Consider the following 10950-nt stretch of genomic DNA (forward strand, 5'->3'; position numbering starts at 1 on the left):
AATGATGATTGTCGTAGACATAAAAACACACAGCAGTATGAGAGGTTTGATGACAGTGTGGACTGTAAATATTGGATTCTGAAGTCATTCTTCCATGCAAAAGTAAAATGTTGTAGGTGAGTATGTAGGCTAATTGAGTGTTCAGAGGGGTATGGGGAGTCTTGCCCTTTCCAGTCAATGCCTGTTTGTTAGTGATGGTTGACGTTCCATCTTGCACTCCAGGCTAAACACACACACACACACACCACAGAGAAGAGTACCAGAGTATCATGAAAACATGATCAAACCTGTAATCTCTTATTGTAACAATGTATAATGCTACTGATACCATGACCACCAAAAGGCTCATAGTGGAGAACCTTGAGCACTTTCTGATGGCAGCACAATTATGTATTGTATTGCTAGACTTAGAGGAACTCCATTTTTCCCAGGGGAACATTACTTCATGCTATTACTACTTTATCTTCACAACAATTACCAGTGTCATTACAAATACTTCTAATTAAGGCATCTGTCAAATATTCATAAATACAAACAAGTAGCTAAGCATTTACCCGATTGTCTCTGGAAAAATAAAACCTTCGGCATGGAGGTATGGTACAGAAAGCCACTGGAAAACAAACGTCATAAGGACTTATTTATTCTCAACGCTTCTTTGACCATTCATTCTATTCCATTCATTCCATTCTACTCTACTATGCTCAAGGAGTAGTCTTTGCCTTTGGCAAATGACAGGAGTGGAATGTTAGCTAAGACTGGTACCCAGGCTACTCAAGGAGCGGGAGCGTTCCCTTTTCTGGGGCAAGCGGCAGCAATAATTTTTTGTACCACAAGGGTGCGGGATGATACCTGCGTAGCTTACAACAATTGTTTTCAGTTGATATGAGAGGATCTCTTGCGGCCAAAATGAATGAAGGACTCTTCCATTACTTTTTATTAAAAAGCCATTTCAATTTCAACAATTTCCTTCTTTTTTTTTAATAGCGGTGAAAACGTACGGCCTACTGCTGTGTCAGATTTCCAACACATTTTGAAATGGTAATATAGCTACATTTTCAAATGGATAATAGGCTAATCACTACGTTTTATGAAAACAACATGTGTGTATTTTCGCAAAACGCAAATATAGGCAAAATTGTTATTCCTGATTTTTTTTTACCCTAAGAAGAACAGCCTTCTGTCTGTACAACGCTGCAACTTGGTCTCAGAGCATTTCGTATTTTTCTGTATGTGAATCTGATCAGTATACAGTATCATACTCATTTCAGTGTCCAGGATTTACGTTTACTATGTTGCGTCTAGTCTATGAGACCAGGCTGAACTAAAGACCAGTAACCGTTATCATATTGCACCTTGCCCCACTTCCCCTGAACTTGAACCAAATGACCACTGTCAAGGTCGATGCATAAAGTTGCAAATGGATTGTCGGTCGGGCCTATTCTGTATCAAATGGGGCAATGGAATTGACCATGTTTCTCAATAGTCTATCTATCACATCATCAACTCTAAATAAAGAGCATATTTTTGGAATTGGTGTTGGAGTATTTATACATAGCTTGTATGGAAAGTAGATGTTGCAGAAAATGGATGTAGCCTAACAAAAAGTCAGAAAACACCATGAGCTATTTTCTATAATAAATACACAATTGCAGAGTAGATGTATACTCTCTTTATTATTTCAGGAAGAAGTTGGCATGATAATATTGGGTTTCAAGTACAAATATGACATTAGTTTGGTAATTTGAGGCAATGCGTAATTACTTTTTTTGTCATTACGCACATCAACCCAGTCAAAAGCAACACGACTAATACAAATGTGGGCAGATAAAAAAATAAACAAATACATTATTAAATAAACAAATAAATAAATATCAAATAAATAATTGATTAGATAGATAAATATGCATTTGTAAAAACAAAACAAAAAACATTTACACAAATACTATTCAGGAGGAACATTTGTGATTTCAGTCCTTTGTGAGGTGAAACAAATGTTTACAATAACTCTGTCCAAACGGAATTAAGTCATAATGCCGAAGCAAACGCCTCAGGTCATTAAATAGTTTGGGACAAAACTATCACCTGTCTGCGCTCCGTTGGGTGATACTTGTTGATGTGTCTGGTGAGGCCAGGGGAGGAGAAGAAATTATCCCCACAAAATCGACAAGGAAACACCTCTCCTGTCACCTTTGTGATGCGCTCGGCCCCTGCGTATTTGGCGCAGGGCTGGGGTGATTCCCGGCCGGACTCGAGCGGGCAGCTGTGTTGTTGGTCTGTGACTATGGCCAAAGGAGAGGACGGAGTCTGATTCTGGGTATGACTAGCTGCTTTCCTATTGTGCAAGGCCAGGTGTTTCCTCAGGTACGCTTGTTTTCTGAATTTCTTTGAACACTGTGGGCAGCTGAACATAATTTCTTCATCAGAGCCCGAGTCTGAGGGTGGCGGGGAGGGTGGGAGCGCATCTCTGGCTGTTGGTGTATCAGGTCGGCTCTCCTCTCTCTGTGACGAGACTCTCTCCACTTGGAAACCCTTTGGCTTGTGCCAACGTCGGTGGGAGGCCAGGTTAGCGGGACAACTAAAAACTTTGTCACACTCGTCGCAGCGATATTCGACTCGGACGATGCGAGAGCACTTGTGCAAGGCCAAAGTGAGAGGGTCCGCGTACCGCTCCTTGCAAAGCTGACAGATGAACTCTCCAAGCGGACTGCTGGTGTTGGAACGCTGCTTCACCTCATCCTCTGCCTCCTCCGTAATGCGCAACCCGAGGACGGGAGATGTGGTTACCTCATCTCGGACGATGGACTTCTTCTCTTGATTTGGGGAGCTTGAGGACTTGCGCTTTTTGGAATTAGTATAGGGAGATTTGGAGTTGGAGAAGGCAGGTCGCTTCACTGCTGCATATCTAGCATTCCCGCACATGATGTCCAGTCTGGTGGTCATCTCTGGAAGAGACGGCGACACTGGGGAGCCATCAATGGCGAAGCTTCCCAAATTTGCCTCGGGAAAGGTATCTTCTGGAGCAGGAGAAAGAGAGCTGAGCATTTGATGAGCGGCGTCCTCTGATGGGTACTGATATCCCTCGCTGTCAGGTCGGGTCGGGCTCAGCGAGGGCGCGCAGTGAGACTCTGGCATTCCACCGCAAATAACCCGGCTCGGAACTCTGATAAAGTTGTGGCACACGGAGGGCAGTGCATGAGCTGGGGCATTCTCGACTAGCGGAGAACAGTTGGCGACCAGCGCCAAGTCCTCCTCGCGCATCCTGTATGAAACAGGACCAGCCTTTTTAGAACGTTTTATAAGGAAACCCTTTGGCATGGTGACTGTTAAGAAGCACACACGACGCGTTATCTTCAACCTCAATACGTTTTCACTGTTAAAGTCGAGGCCAAGGATTGTAAAGAGGCGTGTGTAATCGTAATGCGTCCTGTTCTCTCTGCGGTACTTGTCCACACTGGCCCTCTGTCGTTTGTCTCGGTCTTTATAAAGGACCCAAGCGGTTATTGTGCGTCAGTTAGGACGCAGATGGCAGCAGTCCAGCCGTCAATAGAAAGGCCCGGCAACATGATCCACCGGGAGTCTCTGAGGAGCACAGCGGCAGATGTCAGCCTCCCCTATTGCCGAGGCCCCCAGTCTTCCCCCGCCCCACTCCCACCCCGACCACTTGCCCCGTCCTTGACGGTTCCTAGCCATTATGCAGATTACACAGAGCCATACCACACTTATCCTGCCTTTATCTTCCCATGTCCTCTGAGACTCTATTCAACACACACGTGCCACAGCCGTCCGTCCATTCATCAAAACGCACGAATCAAAAGGAGGGGAAAAGTGCCTGCGGGGGAGGGGGCGGGGGAGTCAGGTTTGTGTCAATTTGGGGGCAAAGAAGCAGAGCAGAAGAGGCACAACACCAGTGAATCTGAGCAGATCAGTGCTCAATGCTCTGTTCAAATGCACCTTAGCCTACACGTAGGCGTTCAGGGGCATTCAACTATTTGAACAATTTAATTTAATTAAAATGTGTGATTCAACATTAAGAGAAGAAAAAGCACACAAAAAATAACTCCATATGATTTGTTCAATCCCTGGTGTTAAGGGGATCCTAATTATTTTAATAGGCATCATCAACTCTGCTTCCTAGTTGTGGCAAACTGCCCAGAACCAATACCCCCACTGTCAAACGTCTCGACTCAACAATAGAAACAGTCTGTCGTGTCATTGTCAGCGAAATTAACCATTTTCATCACATGTCCACAATCTGGCGCAAAAGCACATCACATATACAGACCCACCCAACCCCCACCCTTCCAAAATAAATATTATTAGTGATACATTTGGAATAGCAGCAGGGCTATCTGTATCAGGGCTATCTTGTAAAGGCCAACAAAACGGTTGAAATCAATCAACGGTAACGGTAACAGACAAAACATCTTCCTGTAAACTATGGACAGAGATAATGTTGGCTCTTAAACAATGCACATAAATCTAAGAAGTCAGTTGCATTGATTAATGTTTTGTAGAGTCTTTTGGGCTTAACATCAACATTTTGTGTATGCATATTGTCGCAAAAGTTCTTGAAATAAAAGGCAATAGAATATGTTATTGCAACATCCCCAATTCCTATTTTGATCGAGATATTAGGCCTATCAACACAGACAAAATAATAACGTTTTGCCTGTTTTCTTATAGGCCTACTTTTCTTTAGCCTATAACATGTCAACATTTATTTAAAATAGACATCAGATAATATTGTTATGAAGAATAAGCATGTCCCATGCAGAAACAGACATTGTCTTGTCATCCGCAGCAATCTAGTTTGGAATATGCTCGCACACCCACAAATGCACGCACGCATGCACGCACGAACACACACACATCCCCCAGCCGTTGTGCGGTGTCGCCCAACCGGTCTGTTGTCTCTGGGGAGCGTTGATTGTTATTGGAATTTTTTTCGTCCTTTGGGGATAGGAGACAAAAAAAAGTTAGAGCGCGAGAAGGATTGCGGTATGGAGGGGCGAGGGGCGTGTATTTGTATATGTGTTGGGGGTGGAAGGGGGGACATTCCCAATTCTTTTATGTTCTGCCTTTGTTGGAATTGGAAGTTTGAAGCGTGTGCCTTTGGAGGCACAAGCCACGCGCCCGCCCTGACCTCTGTGACACCCTATTTGCATAAAGCTGGAGAATTGAATTCGGTCCTATTCTTTGACGTGACCTGCCTGACTTACCCCATTACTGGCGGCTCAGACGCACAATTCAGCAGCGGCATAATTAAACGGAATCACAAATGTGGCGCTTTTAAACTAACGGAATACCTATCTCCACTGAGGCTTATGAAGAATAACACTTCTTAAAAAGGCGCCATGGCCACGCACAATATAGCCTTTAGACTCGTCAACCTGTTCAAACTAATCCCGTTAACCTAAATTAAATCATTCTGATACAACTAGACAATGTTACACAATGTTGCTTTGAACATGTAGCCTAATCAAAAAGAGCAATGCGCTGCATGGCCCCTCAGGATGTGTTTATGAGCCATATAGACATATGAATTCAGCCCTAGTAGGTTATAGTTATTATAATAATATAGAAACTTGTTTGAACATTTAGGCTAATAAGAGCACAATCACAACCAGGCAATTAAACGTGGCTTGCACAGTCTTAGAAATGAGTCACGAAGAGATGAGAGCAGCACCTTTTGAGAAACAGAAATTATGAATGACTAACCACCTCTGAAATGTTAATCATGGTTAGAACTTGCTCTATATTAGGCTACCGACTAGGCCTATTATAATTATATAATTATAGCAGGTTGACGTTTATTGTCATGAATCTTGCCCTGGGGGCAGATCTGAGCGACTTCCGCTTGATGGGCCAGCTGCAAGTCAAAATGGGCTATTCCGTCAAAAAAAAAAAAAAATTTAGTCTTAATTTAAGGTTAGGGTTAGGCATTAGGGTTAGCAGTGTGGTTAAGGTTAGGGTTAGGTTTAAAATCAGATGTTATGTCTTTGTGGCTGTGCCAGCTAGTGACCACAATGCAGAGCTTCCTCCAGTAGGCTACAAGAGTCATCCCAATAAATGCCAAACTGCATCATGCTCACGCACATCATTGATGATTCGACATAATAATCTTAGCAATTGCATGGAAACGTATTTCGAAATATAGCCTACCCATCGCCTGGCCTACAGTAGCCTACAAGAGAGGCACGTCACGGTATTGGACTACCCTCCCTTCGTTCAGTGCGCAGCCTGGGCAGAAGGAATTCGGAATCTGTAATCTTGTTGCTACGGGGGAAGGATGCAGGAACGCCAGCGATTGGCCCGTGGGCCATGTGCAGTTCGTGCTGTCTTATTTACATACAGCTGTACAGTATTTGCTGAGGACATGAATACACAGCCTCCCAATAACAATAGAATAAACAAACATGCAGTTACAGCACCATGATTCTCCAATCCCGTTTCAACCATTCACAGTCAGATTAAATCGGGTAAAGGCGAGGTGTATAGATTAGTATTGGTAAAGTAGGACACTTTCTGAAAATTCGTTTTCCGGAACACCTTACAGAATCATCCCATTGTCTTAACCCCCAACATGATACCATTCTAAATAGCTTAAGAACTCTACTACACTATACAAAATAAAACATAAATACATATTAAACACAGGGTGGATGACTCTTTTTCAAACACAAATTGTGCTGAGACCACAAGTCAATGCTGGCAAATTGGGACACCTTGATTAACAAAGTGGGACACTTAATTATTTATTGTAAAGAAGGATACATTAGAGAGTATATAAATCATTTCAATATTTAAATGATAAACTTCAATTATTCATACAAATTAAATGTATTTAAACATTATTTATGTATTTTTGTGGAACATTAAGAATGATCATTTATTATTATCATTATTATTATTATTATTATCATTATCATAATCTTACTTGATTATAATTATATGATGTAGCCTGTATATAATTGTATAGCCTATAAATAAAATAAACTTCATCTAGGCCTATCAGCTCAACATTCTCAACACCACACTCTAATGGACATTTTGTTGAATGAAACCAGAAAGACCTTACCCCTCAACAATTCCAATGACTGTTTTATTATCTCCAGAGTCAAATACAGCAAAACAAACGTTTTTAGTCATCATATAACTTTATGGTTATGAATATAGCTTGCCAGGATGTTTAATGTTGGTGAGGTAATATCTTTCTAAGTAAAATGCAGCTATGCTAGCTTTTTCTAGCAAGCTAGCTGATAGCAGATTTGAGGAAAATGAAATGGAACATTTGATCCTATTTAGAAAATTGATTTCTGTTAAGAAAACATGTATTTCATAATCCCCCGAAATATTTTTTTCTGCCTTAAAATGGCCTAGAGGAATGTCCCAGTTTGACAGTAACAGGGTGTCCCAGTTTGACAGTAGGAGTTTGGCATACTTGGGCACTGTCAAAATGTCAATATTCTAAAAAGGGGAGAGTAGTAAGAAAACCATTTACAGTCATTTTGATTGACAAAATATGTTGTAATGAGACACTGAATATCCTTTCTTAGTTTTTTATAACCTTAACATTACTTACCTCAGAACCCTATGTCATTTTACTTACCATTATGCCTCTAGAGACACGTGTCATTACACGGGATGCCACGCCCACAACGATGACGCCATACCCATTGAACCCTTTTTTTATCATCACATACTTCCTCACTAACACACAGGCATTATGTTATTGTACACATTTAAAGATATCCATTACAAAGCTTAAGTCCCACTTTGCCAGGTGTCCCACTTAACCAATACTCACCCTACTCTTAAGTTGCAAATTGCGATAAATTAGGAGGAGGTGACAGCGATAACACGCAGGCCTTCTCGACCCTGTCGTGAAATTCTTCATTTGAATTACTTTAAAATAGAAGCCCTTATGTATTTGACATGTTTTTGTGTGCATTTATTACAAAATAGATGTAGGCCTATTCGACTTTCATGTCATTTTCATGTATTAAAAACATATAGCTAGCTAATAGGCCTACACCTCACCTCACCCAACTTTCAGGTAGGCCTAGGGCTATATAATATATGCCTTATATTTTAAACCAAGCAAATAGGGGACATGATTGCTTCCCATAATCTGAGATCACCTCAAAACGATGTAAAACAAACAAACAACAACAACAAAAACAAATCTTACACATTATATTTTTAGTTTAATAGAGAATCAAATGAAGGTTTATTGACACCTGCACAGGATACAAGTGTAAAACAGTACAGTGAAATGCTTACTGGCAAGCTCTTTCCCAGCAATGTATTTAATATCAAGGTAAGAGGAAACACGTGAAATAAGAAAAACATGATTTGTATGTAAACTGTATACTCTACATGCAGGGTCAGTACCAGTACCATAGTTTCAATGTGCAGGGATACTGGAGTAGTGAGGTAGATAGGCTATGTACATGTAAGCAGGGGTAAAACAAAAAAAAGTGACTGTTAGCAGCAGGATAAAGTATAATAATAATAATAATAATAATAATAATAATAATAATAATAATAATAATAATATATAGTAGCAGCAGCATTTATGGTGAGTGAGTGTTTGCATGATGATGATGATATGTGTGTGTGTGGGCGTGTTTAACTATTCTTGTGGGGACCAGAAGTCCCCACAAGTATAGTAAACAAACAAACATTTGACCAAATGGGGACATTTTGTTAGTCCCCACAAGGTCAAATGCTATTTCTAGGGGGTTTAGGGTTAAGGTTAGAATTAGTGTTAGGTTTAGAATTACATTAAGGGTTAGGGTTAGAAGCTAGGGTTAGTTTTAGTGTTAGGAGCTAGGGTTAGGTTTAGGGTTAGGGTTAGGGTTAGGGTTAGGTTTTTGGGTTAGGGTTAGGGTAAGAGTACAGGTTAGGGTTAGGTTTAGGGTTTGGGGTTAGGGAAAATAAGATTTTGAATGGGACTTAATTGTGTGTCCCCACAAGGTTATCTGTACAATACTATGTGTATGTGTATGTGTGTGTGTGTGTGTGTGTGTGGTGTGTGTGTGTGTGTGTGTGTGTGTGAGTGTAAGTGTGAGTGTGAGTGTGAGTGTGAGTGTGAGTGTGAGTGTGAGTGTGTGTGTGTGTGTGTGTGTGAGTGAGTGTGAGTGTATGTGTGTGTGTGTGTGTGTGTGTGTGTGAGAGTGTGTGTGTGTGCGAGAGTGTCAGTGTAGGTATGTGTGAATGGGTGGGTGGAGACCTGTGAGAATGGAGTCAGTGCGGATAGAGTCAGTGCAGATAGTCCGTGGATGATGGTTGGCAGCCATTGGTTAGCTGTTTAACAGTCTTATTTCTTAGGGATAGAAGCTGTCTTGGAGCCTGTTGGTCCAAGACCTGATGCTCCGGTACCGCCTGCAGAGAGAACAGTCCATGGCTGAGATGCCTGGAGTCTTTGTCAATTTTTCGTGCCTTTCTAAGACACCTTCTTTCCACAGAACCTTCTGAGAATAGACCTAATGATGGCTAATAGGCCTAGAGAATTCAGAAAGGTCTCAAAATGGAACTTCACAAATGGACTTTCCCATTCTTTTAAACCAATATATGCATAGCCACGGGAAGTAAGGGTGCTGAGGGTGGAACAGCACCCCCTGAAAAATCAGAATTAATTTTTTTTAAAATAATAATTTATTCACAAAAGTACTGGGCCTTTACTAGTCCTGTATAAGCGGACCGATATAGCCAGCCAAGCTTATATTTTGGGTTCTAATGGGGTAAGACAGTTGAACTAAGCTCATGAGGCATCTATATTATTCTAGAATCAATGGCTATATATAATTAATTTAAAAGTCCAACAATGGATGTACCAACCACAGACTAGCTTTAACGGTGCTACTATTAGGCTTCTACTGTCAGTGTTTTTCATAGCCTATATTTTATGGGAAATACTTCACTAGAATTTTGGTAGTGTAGGCTCTTACCTTCCATGGTCACATTTAAAATTACAGGGCTCTATTTTAACAAAACGTATGCAATGGTCAATCTTAGCGCTGGCTGTATAGCTATAGGTTGGGGGTGTGTCAGAAATATTTTTGCTATTTTCACAACTGGAATTATGGGTGCAGTAGCTGGCGGTGGCGCGAAAGGGCTGGGTATTGATGAGTAAACAAGTTGTAGGTGTGTTGAGGCTTGACCCCTCACTGGCCAATCAGAACGTGCTCCATGCATAGCTAAATATGTGGTTGCTTCATGTTGTGTATTTATGGTATTTTATGTATTGCGTTGTCATCAACTCCAAATAAAATGTTAGTCCATTATACACTAGTTTGTTAAATAGCCTACAGAAACAAAATGATGTACATGTATGTAGGCGTATCCTATCTTTGCTAAATATCTTGAACATGTTTACAGTCGACATTGCATGGCTTCTTTATAGAAATATATTGTTAAACAAAGCATTCACACTGATATAGGAGCTAGGCCTACTTTAAATCGCATTATGTCTGCCATGTCTGAGCCAAATGTTGTCAATAAGCAAGATTCAATTCACTTAAAAAGAGAGTGAATAATTTGAATAAAATTCTAATTAAAACGAAAGAAAAACTTGTTTTAAATAGGCTATGTCTAAATACAGTTACAGGCACCATACTTGCTCCCCGTGAGCATATTATATTAATGTAGACTATGGATGCTTTTACGCACATCCAAAATAACTACGGGAGCTCACTTTTTTGCTGCTCCCAAACTCTTTTAATCAAGCTTTGGTGATTAATATTTATTCCAAAGCAGTCTCACGAGCCAAACTCTTTATTGATAGGCTGCTAAACTGCCGTCATTAATCCTTAAGAGTCTATTGACGCATCTGTGCTTCAATATAAGTAACATAATACAAAAAATCCCCATCAAAATCCGTCAGTTTGAGCTAGAGATATCAGGTGTTTTGCATGGGCAGCGCCTCAATCCACGGCATCCGCCTAT

The 10950-nt window shown here is 40.9% G+C and overlaps 1 protein-coding gene across 1 annotated transcript; it reads right to left on the reverse strand.

The window, feature by feature from the left end:
- Positions 1–1654: 1654 nt before the first annotated feature.
- LOC121580230 (insulinoma-associated protein 1a-like) lies at positions 1655–3599 on the reverse strand. The gene has a single exon (XM_041895280.2). It carries the CDS (start codon positions 3313–3315, stop codon positions 2056–2058), a length of 1260 nt encoding a protein of 419 aa, XP_041751214.2. The 5' UTR covers positions 3316–3599; the 3' UTR covers positions 1655–2055.
- Positions 3600–10950: the final 7351 nt, after the last annotated feature.

The sequence above is a fragment of the Coregonus clupeaformis genome, chromosome 13 (genome assembly GCF_020615455.1).
Source record: "Coregonus clupeaformis isolate EN_2021a chromosome 13, ASM2061545v1, whole genome shotgun sequence".
NCBI classification, from domain to species: Eukaryota; Metazoa; Chordata; class Actinopteri; order Salmoniformes; family Salmonidae; genus Coregonus; species Coregonus clupeaformis.

Bases quoted from the DNA above. Each gene is read 5' to 3' on its own strand.
- LOC121580230 (XM_041895280.2), bottom strand. From the start codon at position 3,315: ATGCCAAAGGGTTTCCTTATAAAACGTTCTAAAAAGGCTGGTCCTGTT.